The sequence below is a fragment of the Equus przewalskii genome, chromosome 17 (assembly GCF_037783145.1).
Source record: "Equus przewalskii isolate Varuska chromosome 17, EquPr2, whole genome shotgun sequence".
NCBI classification, from domain to species: domain Eukaryota; kingdom Metazoa; phylum Chordata; class Mammalia; order Perissodactyla; family Equidae; genus Equus; species Equus przewalskii.
This window is the reverse complement of record NC_091847.1, coordinates 75,651,901-75,669,936: the sequence shown is the minus strand read 5'-3', so window position 1 is coordinate 75,669,936 and position 18,036 is coordinate 75,651,901. Positions and strand designations below refer to the sequence as shown.

At 36.4% G+C, this 18,036-nt stretch overlaps 1 protein-coding gene across 44 annotated transcripts in view; it reads left to right on the top strand.

The window, feature by feature from the left end:
* The window catches only part of C2CD6 (C2 calcium dependent domain containing 6), a 168,472-nt gene that overhangs the window by 99,987 nt on the left and 50,449 nt on the right, over nt 1-18,036 (top strand). For all 44 annotated transcript variants that reach the window (XM_070580687.1, XM_070580664.1, XM_070580663.1 and 41 more), the window contains 2 exons: nt 10,984-11,041; nt 14,606-14,664. In XM_070580687.1, coding sequence (XP_070436788.1) covers nt 10,984-11,041; nt 14,606-14,664 — 117 coding nt within the window. The remainder of the gene's footprint in view (nt 1-10,983; nt 11,042-14,605; nt 14,665-18,036) is intronic.

Below are 18,036 nucleotides of genomic sequence, written 5' to 3'. Positions count from 1 at the left end.
GGAATAAGACAAGGGTGCCAACTCTCACCACTCTTATTCAACATGGTACTGAAAGTCCTAATGAGACTAATCAGGAAAGATAAAGAAATAAAAGGCATTCGTATCAGAAAGGAAGAATTAAAATTGTCTTTATTTGCATATGATATCATTTTATATGTAGAAAATCCTAAAGACTCAACCAAAAACTGTTAGAACTAATCAGCAAATTCAGTAGAGTCGTAGGATTTAAATTGATATACAAACATCAGTTGTGTTTCTATACACTAACAACAAAATAGCTGAAAAAGAAATAAAATCCCATTCACAATAGCATCAAAAACAATAAAATACTTATAAATTTAATCAAGGAGGTGAAAGATCTGTACATTGAAAACTATAAGACTCTGATGAAAGAAGTTCAAGAAGACACCAATGAATGGAAAGATATCCCATGTTCATGGATCAGAGGAATGAATATTGATAAAATGTCCATATTACCCAAAGCCATCTATAGATTCAAAGCAATCCCTATCAAAATTCCAATAGGATTTTTTCAGAGAAATAGAAAAAAAATCCTAAAATGTGTATGGAACCACAAAGGACCCCAAATACCCAAAGCAATCTTGAGAAAGAATAACAAAGCTGGAGGCATCACACTTCTTGATTTCAAACTATACTACAAAGCTACAGTAATCAAAACAGTATGGTATTGGCATAAAAGCAGACACATAGACTAATGAAATAGAATAGAAAGCACAGAAATAAGCCCCCACATATACAGTCAACTAATATTTGACAAGCCAAAAATACTCAGTGGGGAAACGATAGTCTCTTCAATAAATGGTGTTGGGAAAACTGGATATCCACGTGCAAAAAGTTGAAACTGGACCCCTATCTGACACCACTCACAAAAATTAACTTGAAGTGGATTAAAGACTTAAATGTAAGAGCTGAAACCACAAAACTCCTAGAAGAAAACTTAAAGACAAAGCTCTTTGACATTGGTCTTGGCAATCATTTTTTGGATATGACACCAAAAGCAAAGGCAACAAAATAAAAAGTAATTGTGACTACATCAAACTAAAAAGCTTCTGCATAACAAAAGAAACAGTCAAGAAAATGAAAAGGAAACCTACAGAATGGGAGAAAATATTTGCAAATCATATATCTGATAAGGGGTTGATATCCAAAATATATAAAGAACTCATAAAACTCAATAGCAAAAACCCAAATGATGCAATTTAAAAAATGGGCAGAGAATCTGAATAGGCATTTGTTTTCAAAGAAGACATACAAATGGCCAACAGATACATGAAAAGGTGCTCAGCATCAGTAATCATCAGGGAAATGCAAATCAAAACCACAATGAGATATCATATCACACCTGTTAGAATGGCTATCAAAAAGATGAGGTAAGAGATGCTGATTAGGATGTGGAGCAAGGAGAAGCTGTGTGCACTGTTGTTAGGAATGTAAATTAGTATAGCCACTATGGAACACGATATGGAGATTTCTCAGAAAATTAAAAATAGAGTTACCAAATGATCTAGCAGTCTCATTTCTGGCTATATACCAAAGGAAATGAAAACAGGATATCGAAGAGATATCTGCACTCCCATGTCTATTGCAGCATTATTCACAATAGCCAAAATATGGAAACAGCTTAAGTGTCTGTTAACGAGAGAATAGATAAAGAAGATGTGGTATATATAATATACAATGGAATATTATTCAATCATAAGAAATAAAATCCTGTCATTTGTGACCACATGGGTGGACCTTGAGGGCATTATGCTGACTGAAATAAGTCAGAGAAAGACAAATACTGTATGGTGTCACTTATATGTGGTAAAATATATATATATATATATATATTTTAAACCCAAACTCAGAAACAGGGTAGAATGGTGGTTGTCAGCAGTGAGGAGTAGGGGAGATGGGACGATGTTGGTCAAAGAGTACAAACTTTCAGTTATAAGATGAGTGAAGTCTGGGGATCTAATGTAGAGCATTGTGATTTTAGTGTACATATGGTATTTTATATTTGAAAGTTGCCAAGAGAGTAGATCTTAAATGTTCTCACCGCAAAAAAAGAGATGGTAATTATGTGATGTGATGGAGGTGTTGGCTGTTGCTACGGTGGTAATCATATTGCAATATATAAGTGTATCAAATCAACACGTTTTACATCAAACTTACACAATATTGTATGTCAACTACATCTCAATAAAGCTGGGAAAAAATACTGGCACTCACCTTACAGTTATAATTCATGAGGATCTCACTAAATTTAAACAAGTTACCCATACAATTTTAGGAGAGTTCATGGACATAAAGGACAAAGAGGTTACCACTGTAACCATTGTCTTGCTTAAGTTCTCCATGGTCACAGCACCCGTTGTCTTGAAATATCTCATAATGGGCATGGATGCTCTGACCCAATGAGTAATACATTAAAATTAAATTGTCCTCAGCATTTACAAATTGACTTGGCAAAATGTGACCCCATGGACCATCCCTCCCAGCTAAAATAGTTAATACAGCCCAGCGTAAATTAAAACAGAGCCCTCAACGATTGAAACTGGTTACATGAGACCTACTTAAATTAAAGTAGGGTGATTGTCCACACTTCTCCATTTAATAGTTCAATTTGGCCTGCTCTTAAACTTGGAAAGAATGTATGGTGCCTCACAGTACATTCCTCCATCCAATTAGCAATTGATAGATATTTCCCTACTGTATATTTGGCTTATATGTTCTGTTCCATGCCAATTTCAACAGCCTCTCAGCCAGTTTGCCTTTATCTCTGAAGGGGCACATTACACTTTACCTGGCTACTGGTGGTGTGCCTCAACAGCCTTGCCCATCATACACAATCTTTGCAGACAAGGTCATAACTGCATCCAGTTTTCTCCAGGAGTACAGGTATACATTACATTGATGACATCTTCCAAGGAGATTCATTTGACACACTCACTCAGGACATACAAATATTCACAAAGCAGTTAATGAAAAGGAAATGGGCCATTGCCCCGCACTTAGTGCAAAGCCTGCCACCTTGGCTAGATTCCTGAAAATTATTTGGTAAACTGAGAGTTACTCCATCCTTGACACTATCAAGAAACAGTTTGGCACTCTCAGCACCTACAACATTAAAAAAATTCCAAGATATTTTAGGCCTTTTTGGGTTCTGAAGGCAAATGAGAATTTACAAATTTTATTTAAGCCCACCTATGCTGTTATTTGCAAATCAGCCCACCTCAAATGGTGCTCACTCCAACAAAAGGCTCAGGAATCCATCCAAGTTGCAATAAAAGAGTCATTCCTGTTGGTGTCCCCCAGAGACTGCTTTATTAGAGAGGCTTTAACAACCTGCTCTCATGCTGTTTCCTCTGGAGACTCTGGACCTCCTGTGATGGCCATAAGTTTCTGATGCAAGAAATTGTCCTCCTTGGCCCTATGTTACACACCACTAGAATGGCAGTTACAGGCCACATACTGGAACCAGACTCTCACAGGCCCTGAGCCTGTGAACCTCCATAGTCAGCTGCCCATAATAGTTTGGTCATGGAAGCAGCACCTTGCAAGCTTAGCACAGCTACCAAATCCTTGCTACAGGTTGGAACCAAACCTGGGCCCTCTGGAATATCCCATCTGCAGGCAGGGGTGACCTCCTCTGCCCCCAGTCTCTTGCCAGGTGCTACAGTACTGGAGGAGATTACCCCTCTCCCACACTCTGGCTACTTGAGAATCCCCTTCAAATCAACTTAGTGAATAACAATGGGAATCCGTACACTTATGGATGTCATTGTCACCATCACGTGTGATGGAGCTTGCTGGAGAGCTGCTACCTTTCATCCCTTAATCAGGATGTCCTTGATAAAGGATGGGATCCAAGGGTCAGCACACTTGGCTGAACTTAAGTCAGTCATCTTAGCACTGGATGCCTTGGCCAATGACTGGCTCCATCTGCACATTTATATACTCTTGGGCCGTTGCCAATGGTATGGCCATCTGGTATGGCCATTGGCATCAAAATTTCTTGTCCAGAGTTTTCCCTTTTGGAGAAAAGAACTCTGGAATCTCTTGCCTCACCAATACCCAAAATCCTGGTCCCATATGTCTCTGCATATAATAAAGCCACAATACAGTGCGTCATCAATGGACTCATTTCACTTCTCAGAATACATAGTGCTAGGCTCTGAACAAGACCCTCAACAGAACAATCAAAAGCCATATATGGAAAGCCAATAATTTTGGGACTCAAAGGGTTGGAAAATGAAACTGTTTCTCACCATATCAAAGATGTGGACCTTACATCATGGCCTAGAGGTAACGACCAAATCAAGATTGTAATTATTATGCCCTATATTAAAAACACTAAAGGAATAAGGTGGCATCATAGGGAGATAACTTCAGCTGAGCAAAAGGACTCCTAGAAAGATTAAGTATGTAGACTTAACAGAAGTTTAGTATGCCCAGAGTACTAGTACTTAAATCTAGAGTACTTAAATCGTGTTCTAAACAGAATCGTGGCCGTGGCTTTTGGCTCATATGGGTGAATGGAATTTAATATACATACATACATTGTCTTTGAGAGAGCTTTAATGGCAAACTCAATGCCAGCCTAGACTAAAAGAGACCAAGACTAAGATATAAAAAGACCTCTGGGCTCCCAATTTTCTACAAGCAGATAACAGGCTGAGAAAACAGCTCAGTCACATAAAAGGACATGGTCTCAAATGCACTCTTCAGAAGTAGCTGAGGAGGAGGATGAAAAAAAGGTGGTGGGGGCCCATGCAGAGAATGGAGCCAAGAACCTTGGAAAACAACTGATTGTGCAGCCACTTCCAGAATGAAGAACTGGGGTCATATCAGACATATTTCCTACTCCTAGAGCGGAGGGTCAAGCAACATTTTCTCAGAAGGATTTCAGAATTGCTAAGTACCCGTAACTGTTCTATGCGTCCTGTTCTTCCTTTTTTCAAATGGGAACATTTACCATCATTCTTCTATCCTTGCTCCACCAGTGTATGATTAGGAGAAGCAGATAACTTGTTTTGTGGTTCATAGGACTCTAATTCAATGGAGTTGCATCTAGATCTGCCTTTTAAGCCTGATGCTGTGATTGAATGAGGCTTTGGGAGAGCTTGGAGGGTAGTGAGTCTGTTTTGCATTTGAGAAAGATACAAATAATTATGGCCAAGAAGATGGGCTGTGGTTGAATGAATTATTGGCCCCAACACTTTGCCCTTTATTCATGCCCTTTTCTGATTGACTTTTCAGTTTTTCCTACTAGAGGTGGAGTGTACTTCTCTGCCCCTTGACTGAGCTTGTTCAAGTCACACCTCTTTACAGGGATGACCAACAGCGAAAGATGGATCAATCCGGAGGTAAAAAGCTCCTTGCCCCAAATTAGAAGAATTATTAATAGCCGTCTCAATTCCAGGACTCCCTGCAGGGTCTCCTGAGGCCATCACTGGGACTACTTTGCAGCTCAACTTCTCCTTCTCTTCAGTCCTGTTTCTTTCCTCTCCCTTCCTCAGATGTTAATCCCAACAGTATTCTCTAATAAATGTCTCACACATACATTTCCATCTCAGGGTTTGCCTTCCAGATGACCTAAACTGTGAAAAGCAACTATGGAATACAAAGGAATAGTAAGTGTTGAGAGAAAACTAAACCTAGAATTCTACACTCATCTAAATGGCCATTCAAAAAAAATCAAGAATAAATGTTAAAATTTAACAAAAAAGTTAATTGAAAAAGTCTATATTCCTTCAAAACTAGTTGAAAGAGAGTAAAAGAAATTTAAAAAACCCATTTAATCTCATAGAAAACAGGAAAGGAGTACAAAACGATCCCAGAAAAAAATTTTAATAGAACAAAATAAAATGGTAGAAATTCAAACGTGAGTTATCACAATAAATCTATGAATGAACTCAACCTTTTGGTTAAAATATTTTCAGATTTCATCGAAAACAGCAGACTTTTAAAACTTAAGGGTATAAACAAGATGAAACTAAAAATAAAAAAGGAACTGGAAACATACTAACCTAAGGAAATCTGGTATATCACTATTAGTAAAGGATTAATATTTGTTTTTAAAACAAAAACAATTACTGGGAGAATAGAGAGTTACTACCTAATTATTTAAAATGAGAGCAATTCACCAAGTAGATATAACAGTTCTGAAACATTACATAATTATTCATATAATTTCCAAAATGTATACAGCTGAAAATAAAAGAATTTCAAAGAGAAATTGATGAACTCACAATTGTAGTGAGATAATTTAATCATGTTCTTTTAAGATTAGTATTTGTGTAGATTAATAGAGCTACCAGGCGAAAAATGTAATAAGGATGTAAAAATTTGAACATAACAACAGCTTGATATGGTGGACATAACAATGAAGACTGCTTCCAACAATTAGAGAATATAATTAAAGGATATAGATGTTTTACTTTGATGTAATCCCACTTGTCTATTTTTGCTTCTGTTGCCTGTGTTTTTGGTGTCATATCCAAGAAAACACTGTGAAGACCAATGTCAGGAAGATTTTTTCCTTTGTTTTCTTCTAAGAATTTTATGGTTTCATGTCTTACATTTTAGTCTTTAATCCATTTTGAGTTGGTTTTTGTGAATGGTGTGAGATAAAGGTCCAATTTCATTCTTTTACATGTAGATATCCAGTTCTCCCAGTGCCATTTATTAAAGAGATTATCCTTTCCCCATTCTGTATCCTTGGCACCCTTTTCAAAGATCAGTTGGCCATATATGTGCAGGTTTATTTCTGGACTTTCTATTCTGTTCCATTGGTCTATATGTCTGTTTTTATGCCAGTACCATACTGTTTTGATTACTATAGCTAACAATCAACAAATGAAAAGGCAACCTATTGAATGTGAGAAAATATTTACAAACTCTATATCTAATACAGGGTTAATACCCAAAATATATAAGAAACTCCCACAGCTCAATAACAAAATAAGAAATAACTTGATTTAAAAATGGGCAAAGGAACTGAATAGACATTTCTCCAAAGAAGACACACAAATGACTGTCAAAAGGTACTCAACCTCACTAATCATCAGGGAACTACAAATCAAAACCACAATGTGATATCACCTCACACCTCAAACCTGATGGCGTTTATCAAAAATCAAAAGATAAGCATTGGCAAGGATATGGAGAAAAGGGTACACTTGTACACTGTTGGTGGGAATGCAAATTTGTGCAGCCACATTGGAAAACAGTGTGGAGGTTCCTCAAAAAATTAAAAACAGAGCTACCATATAATCCAGCAATCCCATTTCTGGATATATATCCAAAGGAACTGAAACCAGATCTTGAAGACATCTGCATTCCCATGTTCATTGCAGCATTATTCTCAATAACCAAGACATGGAAACAAGCTAAGTGTTCATCAGTCGATGAATGGGTAAAGAAAATATGGTATATAAATACAATGGAATATTATTTGGCCATGAGAAAGAAGGCAGTCTTTCCTTTTACAACAATGTGGATGAACCTGGAGTATATTATGCTAAGTGAAATAAGCCAGGCACAGAGAACAAATACTACATGATACCACTTATACAATGAATCTCAAATTGTCAAACTCATAGAATCAGGAGGTGGAATGGTGGTTGCCAGGGTTTGGGGAGGGGAGAAGAGGGGGGTGTTAGTCAGATGGTACAAAGTTTGGATTATACAAGATGAATAAATCCTGGAGATCTACTGTACAGCATAATGCCTGTAGTTAATATTGTATACTTAAACATTTGCTGAGAGGGTAGGTCTTATGTTAAGTGTTCTTATCACAAAAAAATAATAAATGAGAGGTGGGAAGGTAAATTTATGCAGCTACTATAGAAAACAGTATGGAGTTTCCTCAGAAAATTAAAAATATGACTACTATATGGTCCAGTAATTCTACTTATGGGTACAGGCATACCTCAGAGATAAAGCAGGTTCAGTTCCAGACCACGGCAATAAAGAAAATAATTGCAATAAAGCAAGTCACACCAGATTTTTTGTTTCCTAGTGCATATGAATGTTATTTTTACACTATACTGTAATCTGGTAAGTGTGCAATAGCATTATTTCTAAAAAAAAAACCAGTCTATACCTTAATTTAAAAATACTTTATTGCTACAAAAAAATGCTAATCATCATCTGTGCCTTCAGCAAGTTGTAATCTTTTTTCTGGTGGAGGGTCTTGTAAAAAACACAATATCCGTGAAGCATGATAAAGTGAAGCACTATAAAACAAGGTGTGCTTGGATCTCCATGTTCATTGCAGCATTATTTACAGCAGCCAAGACATGGAAACAACCTAAGTGTCTATTGATGGATGAATGGATAAGTAAAATGTGGTATATATCCACAATGGAATATTATTCAGCCATAAAAAGAAGGAAATCCTGCCATTTGCAACAGCATAGATGGATATTGAGGGCATGATGCTAAGTGAAATAAGTCAGACAGAGAAAGAAAAATGCTTTGTGACTTCATTTATGTGTGGAATCTTAAAAAAAAACAACAACCCTCATATATACAGAGAACTGATTGGTGTTTGCCTGAGGTGGGGTTTGGGGGTGGGAAAAATGGGTGAAGGTGGTTAAAAGGTACAGATTTCCAGTTATAAGATAAACAAGTGTTGGGGATGTAATGTACAGCGTGGTGACTATAGTTAATACTGTATTGATATTTGAAAGTTGCTAAGAGAGTAAATCTTAAAAGTTCTCATCACAAGAAAATTGCAACTGTATGTGATGGATGTTAATTAAACTTATTGTGGTAATCATTCTGCAATATATATATATATATATATATATATATATATATATATATATATATGTCAAATCATTATGTTGTATACCTAAAACTGTAAAATTTTATATGTCAATTATATTTCAATAAAAATATGTTTTAAAATCATGTGGGAAATAAAAACAGTTACCAACCAAAGGTGCAATAATACTGGCTTTTATGTTTACCTACATTATTACCTTTTCCAGAGTTCTGTGTTGCTATGGGTTTGAGTTACTATCTAGTGTCCTTTCCTTTAGCCTGAAAGAGTCCCTTAGCATTTCTTGTAAAGCAGAAATACTAGTGACAAATTCCCCTAGCTTTTGTTGATCCAGGAATGTCTTAATTCTTCTTCATTTTTGAAGGATAGTTTTGCTTGTTATGGAATTCTTTGTTGACAGTTTTTTCCTTCAGCAACTTAAATACAATCATGCATTGCTTAACAATGCGATACATTCTGAGAAGTGCATTGTTAGGCAATTTCGTTGTTGTCCAAACATAATAGAGTGTACTTACAAAAACTTAGATGGTATAGCCTACTACACATCTAGGCTATATGGTACTTATGGGACCACTGTCGTATAGGTTGTCCATCATTGACCAAAACGTAGTTATGCAGTGCAAGTTTGTATGTCATTCCACTGTCTACTGACTTACATGGTTTCTGATGAGAAATTGGCCATTAATTTTATTGAAGAACTTTTGTACATAATGAGTCACTTCTTCCTTGCTGCTTTCAAGTTCTCTCTTTGTCTTTGTCTTTTGGGAGTTTGATTGTAATATGTCTTTGTGTATATCTCTTTGAGTTTATCCTCCTCATCGTTTGTTGAACTTTTTGGATTTGTATATTCATGCCTCTAATTAAATTGGGAAGTATTGGCCATTATTTCTTCAAATACTCTTTCTGACCCTTTCTCTTCTTCTGTGACTCCCATAATGTGTGTGTTGACACCCTTGATGTTTGTCCTCCAGATGCTCTATGCTCTGTTCCTTTTTCTTCATTCTTTTTTCTTTCTGCTCCTCAGACTGGATAATTTCAATGTCCTATCTTCAATTCAGTGATTCTGTGTTCCATCTGCTTCAATATGCTCTTGAACTCCTCAAGTGATTTTTTTTTAATATTAGTCATTGTATTTTCTGATCCAGAATTTCTATTTGGCTCCTTTTTATAATTTCTCTCTTTATTTACATTTTGTTCATACCTCCTTGGTTTCCTTTAATTCTTTGTCCGTGGTTCCTTTTAGCTCTTTGAACATATTTAAGAAAGTTTTTTTGAAATCTTTGTCTGCTAGGTCCAGTGTCTGGGTTTCCTCAGGGGTTTCTATCAATTAAGTTTTTTCCTATGAATGGGCCATATTTCCTGTTTCTTTGTATGCCTTGTAATTTTTTGTTGGAAATTGGGCATTTTAAATATTATAATGTAACTCTGGATATTAGATTCTCCTCCTTCTCCAGGAGTTATTGTTGTTGATTTTTGAGGGCTGCAGTCATCTATTTCTTTAGTGACTTATCCAAACTATTTTTTCAAAGACTGTGTTCCTTGTCATTTGTACTCAGTTGCTGAAGTCTCTCTTCATTTATCTCAGTGGCCGGCTAGTGACCTGACAGATTTCTTAAAACACCAAAATTTAGCTGTCCTTTTCTTCATTAACTAGTCCTCTGGTTGCTCTAAGTTTTGTATTAGATTCTGGAGCTTGCAAAAGTTCATCTGTCAGTCTTTGGCAGTTTATATTGTTTCAGTGGAGGGACCAAGTCTTTGAGCACCCTACTCCACCATTTTCCATGATGTCACTTCTCCCTTCTCTTTTGATATATGCTTCCTTTGATATTAATCTTATTTTTATTTTATCTTTTAAGTTATTACTTTTATTTCTGGGGACTTAGAGAGATTGAGAAGACGTCAGTGATATATAAAGTAATATCGTGGGTTTGTTTTTTTAATGCTTTCCTTTTCCTACCTCAGCAAACTTCTAATACAATGTTTCAGCCATGTGTGTTTTCTCACCATCTACAGTTGCACTGGTTAAATTGTAAATGAATTCTTTTCCTTATATAAGATAAAGCCAAATGGTAACACTGGATCTCATTTTATTATTATTTATAGCCATCAATAATGCTAAGCTTAAAAATCATATTGATATTTAATGATTTTTTGTATTCACTTTCTCTGGTCTATTTTTATTTCAGAGTCCACCTGGTTCCTTTAGAACTATGAATGAAAATTTAAATCTCCCTAATTATATAAGTAAGTTATTATTTGTATATATATTCTTGTAATTTTTAAATATTCAGTGAAATTGGAGATGAACTTATATAAAATAATTATCAAGACTTTTCTTCAAAACGTAAATTACACTATGATGTTTTGTGATTACTGGCATGAAAAACCTATGGAATTAGAATATTAGTGGGAAATCAAGCAAAGCAAAATACAGGTGGCCTTAAAATCTTAGAAAATATTTATTTTACATGTATTATAATACAATATTATGGAACTATTTATTATGTTTCTCTGTGTTTACAAACATTTTGGCTACCCTGTAGATCTATGTAGTGAAGAGGTTTTTCTAATACAAGGAGTTGTTCATTAATATCATTATGAATACACATTCAACATATCAGTAAACCCAAAGGTGATAGTCAAAATACTTAACCGCCAGTACAGCACGAGCATGGAACCACCAGATCAGACAATACTGTTGGGTCAGAGCTCTGGAGGCCCCCTGCTGTCCCATGTTGGGGTTAAAGGAAACAAGAGATTCCTAATGGAATCAAGGTAGCCAGGGCCATGAATGTAAGGTGGGCATTTGAACCTCTTGAGGCAGCAACCTTTTACAAATTACAGGTGTACCTCATTTTATCTTGCTTCACTTTATTGCACTTCACAGATAATTGCATTTTTTACAAATTGAAGTTTTGTTGCAACCCTGTGTTGAGCAAGTCTATTGGCCTCATTTTTCCAACAGCTTCTGCTCACTTAATTTTTTATTAATGCATGGACACTGTTTATTTAGACATAGTGCTGTTGCACACTTAATAAACTACAGTATAGTGCAAACACAACTTTTATATGTTCTGGGAAACCAAAAAATTTATGTGACTCACTTTATTGTGATCCTTGCTTCACTGTGGTGGTCTGGAACTGAACCTGCAATAGCTCCATGATATGCCTGTAGTACGGAAGTGTTTTACTGTTTAACAATTGGGATAGTGATAACTGTATAGTGACTGAATATCCATCCAGAGGAGACCACAGTAATCTAATCAAAATGAAGAGAAAATAGGAACATAGCTAGGACACTTGACAGGGAAGATGCAAGCAAGCACACTTCTTTGCAACATACGGGCATCCCTGGGTTGTGGAGAGTGTTTTCCAATTAAGGACTTATGGGGAAAAGTATCAGATGAGGTGTCATTGAGAAGTATATTTTTAGAACAAAGTCCCTAAAAGGGAAATTTGGTTTGTCTTGAATAGTTGGATGTGGCAAAATGCAAATGATTAGAAGTTAATGCTTTAACCATATATGTTTCTTGTATTTATACATACGCATATGTGTTTACACATCTGTTCTATATAATAATAACAGTTCTAAGATCATATATGGCAGTGCATGAGGCTCTTCTGGAAAATGGGGGGGGGTCACTTTCAGGAACTTATACTTTAAGTGTCAGGAAAAATTTAAAGTACACCTAAATTATTATTTGTTCTAGAAGAAAAAGTGACCCTTTGGAATAACATTAAGGAGTAATAAGACATCTCGGGAGATTGGGATACTTGGGAACCATAATGTGATTCCTGCGAAACTTTCATTCTAATATCCTGTGAATTCTTCTAACCATAGAAGGACTTTTAAAATAAATCTGATAGAACAGCAAGCAAGCTCCTTATTCTATTATTTCCAACTATTCCTCAAATAGGGGAAATATTCTATCAAGTAATAGAAAATGTTAATGAGGGAATAAACTGGATCTTACACCTGCCTTGCCACTAACTAGCTCTGTGAACTTAGGAAGTCATTTGTCATACAAAAGCTTCAATTTTCCCATTTTAAAAATGAAAGAGTGGAACTAGATACTAAGAATAAATATTTCAATACTTCCTTGGAGTTGCCTTATTTAATCTTCGTAACTTTGTGAATACTTCACAAACATTAATTCACTTAATGTTCATACAACCCTTTGAGGTTGACACTATTATAGTTTTACAGATGAGGCAGCTGAGGTCTTGGAAAGGCTGAAGAATTTGAACATTCTGTAAAAAGAGTCTGAAACAACCCAGCAGTCCAGTCTCCAATGAAGAGTGAAGAGCCTTATAGGCAGTGTCAAATCAAATACAAAATTGGAAGGAACCCCTATGGCATATCTTAAAAAAAAAAAAAGTAAATGCTTAAAGGGGAAAACAGGGCATATTATCTTATTACTCACTCCTACCTTGCTCTTGGGCAGGTAATTAACTTTTCTGGGTTTTTATTTTTAAAATGAGAGAGAGATGGTTTTAAGACTGTTAGGTTTCCTATTTTTCTAAAAATCTATATTCCTAAATTTATATCTGAACAGAGCCTTTTTAAAAAGCTATTTAAGATTTCTAAATATATATTTTAAATGGTTTGTTATACATTGCATTATATTTTTCAGTTTACTCGTGCAGACCAGTCTTATGTAATTAACCCAATACTTTTATAGATATGTTTTAAAAAATGCAGTACATTAGAGTTTGTTTAGTGGGGCTCATATAGCATTTTTGTTGAATTCCTTGAATTACCTTTACCTGTAAGCAAACTAGTGGCATGTGCCTCGCCCGGTTGTTTTGAAGCTCCTTTCATAGAAACCCCCTGACTCCTGACATTTATGCACATATATTCCAGCCTAGCACCACGATTCATTGAAGACCATGATTCTTCCACTCCATACTTTATCAATTCTTTTAGTTTATTACATAAGAATCCTCTGTAGGGTCATAATTGAATTCTTCAGGAAATACAGAATTATTCATGAAAGGTACCTAGAACATAGATTGTCTATCCGCACAGCTTTCCAGAGTTGGGTATGTACAGCAAACGTGTGATGGATGATTACCCAACTGACTGCTGGAGGGCAGGCTAACCTGAGGTGCAAGAAGGATGAGCAAAGCAGTCTTTTAACACCCAGTCAAGCACAGCTTTGAATAATGTGCATAATCTTTAACAGCAACAAAAACATTCAGAACCACCAAGAGTGCAAAGATGAGATATTTTTTTTTTAGGTTTTACTTTACTTTTTGAACTGGCATTTTGAGCCAGAAAAGCAGAAGTGCTCAATACAAACATTGACTATAATATGACTAAAAGACAATCCTTTATGCACATAAAAGTACAGAGCATGATGACATTTAATTTTAATCACTTCATATATGCATTTTAACGATACAACTGAAAATAGTAATTGGATTTATTAGGTGACAGACCCAAGGGTGCCGTGTGTCAGGAGCAGAGCAAAGGAAGTAGTAGTCATGGGAACAATGACAACAAAATTTGCATTCATTTGGTGCTCAGGGTGTTGCAGACACAGATCACACCACAACCCTAGGAGGGAGGATCTTTCGTCCTTTGACAGGTGAGGAAACAGACAAAGGGAGGCGAGACACTTTGTGTGAAGTTAGCTGAGTGGTTACTTGCAGAGGCTGTTTGAGTCCAAGCAGTCTGGCTCCAGAGCCTGTGCTCTTAGCTGCTAGGCTCCACGATCGCTAGTTAGAGACATGTCTATAGAACATGCATGTCAGTGCCACAAGTGCCAACTTATTTATAAAATCATTTTTCACGTTCATTTTTAGATGCGTTCATGAAAGATACGGACTATGGATGGAAAAATTCAAATAGAAAAGGAAAATCAGTAAGTAAATTGATATATCCTTTAAAAACTATTGTTAAGGGGCTGGCCCAGTGGCATAGTAGTTAAGTCCATGCACTCCACTTTCATGGCCCAGGGTTCACAGGTTCGGATCCCAGGTGTAGACCTACACACTGTTCCTCAAGCCATGCTGCAATAGCGTCCCACATACAAAATAAAGGAAGATTGGCACAGATGCAAGCTCAGGGACGATATTCCTCAAGCAAAAAGAGGAAGATTGGCAACAGATGTTAGCTCAGGGCCGATCTTCCTCACCAAAAATAAAACCATTGTTAACATTTTACATTGTTTTGAATTAATATTTACTGAGTATTCTGTCATCAGGAAAGCATATACTTTATTACTATGAATTTATAAATTTATTATAAATCAATTTTATTATATATTTTTCACCGTTTAAAAAAATTTATAAATTATTATAAAGCAATATAAATATAGCATTAACTTTAGCAGGCTATACAATTTAATTCTTTACTTCCACCTCCCTCACAATAGATATTGCTTAATAGGCAACTCACGATAACACCGAGAAATCATAGACTGTGTCTGTCCACCTCTTGTGATACGAACAATTTTAAGTAAGCCATTCTCTTCATCCCAATTGTCCATTAATGCTTGAAATTAGCTATATTGGATTCCTTTCTTTTCACCTTCAAAATTTTTAATTGTTCAAGATTCAATTGTCTGAATGCCATGCTAGGCTAACAGCAGTATTTCAGAAATGGAACAGGGTTGTGTGGCTTGGGATGAAGATTGGGCAAGAAAGAAATACTGAGACGAAAGGTGAGAAAAAGGAAACTTTGGTCTGCTCAGTAGATAAGAGCCACGCGCACACGGGGAGAAGAGTCTAAGGTCTGAAGGAAGTGTTGGTGCTTTTCCTTGTCATTTTAGTGACTAACGGACTCCTTCATCCAAGACATCGGAACCCCGTGCTCATATTCTTTTTGTAGAGAGTAGAATTTTGTATAACCACGTCTTGGACTCATGCAATTTCCGCACTTTAATAACAGATCTCAATTGTCCAGGACGTTACTGATTCTAACATTCAGTCCAGTTGTCGCAATAAGCATTAAAATGTCCTGGAAATTTTGATGTTTTGGTATTCAAACTACTTCTTCCAGACTGAATCATGAATCTAAAAATAGCACAAAAATCCCATCTGATTACTGGCCTGAACTTTTATTTAGAAAAAAAATGGTGTAATATCTACGAGGCCTTATGTTGTTATAGAAGGAGTACAAGATTTTGAATTGGAAGACTTGGATTCTGGCACCAGTCTCTTCACTATTACCTGGAGGTTAAATGGGGATTAATTTATGCAACATTTATTGAATATCTGCTATATATAGTAGGCACCATGCTAATAGTTAATGCACCATATTAAGCTTTTTATGTGCATTATTTTATTTAATCCTTACAACAAAGTAGGCATTGTTATTGTTTACATTCTGCAGATGAGGAAACTGAGGCTCAGTGAGGTTGGATAAATTATACAAGGTCACACAGTTAGTAAGGGAGTTGGGATTTGACCCTAGAGCACATATGATCAATCAACTTCTCCTGCCTCCCAACCTTATATGAGTAAATGCAGCTGACAGAGGAGTAAACAGGGAATTATAATACAGCCATACCAGAGGAATGCACAGGGTGCCTTGGAAGCATCCTGTGAAGATTGCACTTACCAGATGTGGGTAATAAAAGGCCTTTAGCCAAAAGGGGTGATTCAATGAGATAATATATGTAAAATATTTTCCTGTGCCTTGCATAGAATTTGTATTGTGTTGGTTGAATTGAACTGAATTGTCATAGCAGTGGCATTCCCAGGACCATGCAAGCAATTCATATTGTGATAGGATCAATGAGCTAGAGAAATGGAGATTTTATGTCTACTCCAACTCAAAACATCTTGACAAAGATAAATTTTATCAAAAATATGCAGCCCAAGGGTCTCCAAGGGACTCACTTAGAGACTTCTAAGCAAAGTACAAGCCGTCTCCTAAATGCTGGTGTACAAAGGTCTTTGATCATAGTTGTCCATCTGCTCTACCAGAATGTACGCATCTTGAGAGCTGGGAGTGTGTATCTTGTATTCCTCACATCTGGAACAGTGTCTGGAACATAGGCGCTCGACAAATACTTTTTGAATGAGTACTTACTATGTACCAGGCACTGGGGATACACAGCTCTTGACTTCAAAGGCAGGTAGAGGAGTAAACTATTATATTACAGTAACATAATTGTTCTAGAGGAGATAAATTTACAAAGTAGAGTAGGCATGGATGAAGTAGCACTGACAGTTAAAGATGATCTGACAGCTGGCTTGAGATTGGGCTTGACTCCATATTAACTTAGGTAATTTGGCACATTACTACCAGAACAATATCCCATCTTTTATAACTGATTACGTGATCATAGCCTTTACTAGATTGGGGCAAGGTATTTATCGCACTCCTCTTTCTCTGTCTGGCACGTGGCACAGTGGTGCAAAGTAGTCTCCCGAAAGATGTTGTATTTTGTCTATTTGCCATGTGGGTTTTGGCATTGCTATTACCACTAATAGTTTTTGTCTACCAAGTGCTCTGCAACTTCCCCCTAAAGGTGTTGTGTGGTAGTGTTAGGCAGATGCTCATAAGTATATTCTAAATATATTTCCCTACTCCCAGGTATACTATACTCCTCACCCCCTCAAAGATCACCTGCAGCCAAGGCCAAAGGCCCCCTGTGGATGTAAGGAACTGCATGCCATGACCCCCAATGATCTAGATTGGGGGCGATCAAAGCCAAAGTGGGGAGGGAGTATTCAATTCAGCTAAAACCCTGCAAATATTGGGTATCTTTTTTGTTAGAAATACATGCACACACACAGAATTTTATATAATTATATACAAAAGTTCACCGCTTTAAAATATATGCAGGAGGAGAAAAGAAAAGCTCAGTGGAGGATAAAGGAAAAAGAGATTTATCATGGCATTAGGGTGAGGCAAAGTGGCTAATGAAAGAGGAGAAAGGACAGCCTTCATATATACCAACAGAGGAGGAATCAAGATGAGAACTCCCTCTAATTCCCAATTTATCTTTACAAATCATTAATCTGGTACTGCTGCTGTTAACGTACAAAATTCTTACTATAAGAGCATGAAGCAATTAAATAGCAGTGCTAAAGGAACCTACAAATCTTCAGAAGTTTTATGTTAAAATGAATAGACCTCAGTTCTGCCATGATGGAGTAGCCCCATTTCTCCCAGGTCCTCCCACTTACAACTAAAAAAATGTACATATAACACAAGAAAGCATAGGAAGTCTCTGAAACATGGAAAGAAGAAGGTAGGCTGCCTGGGGATCTCAGGACTTGAG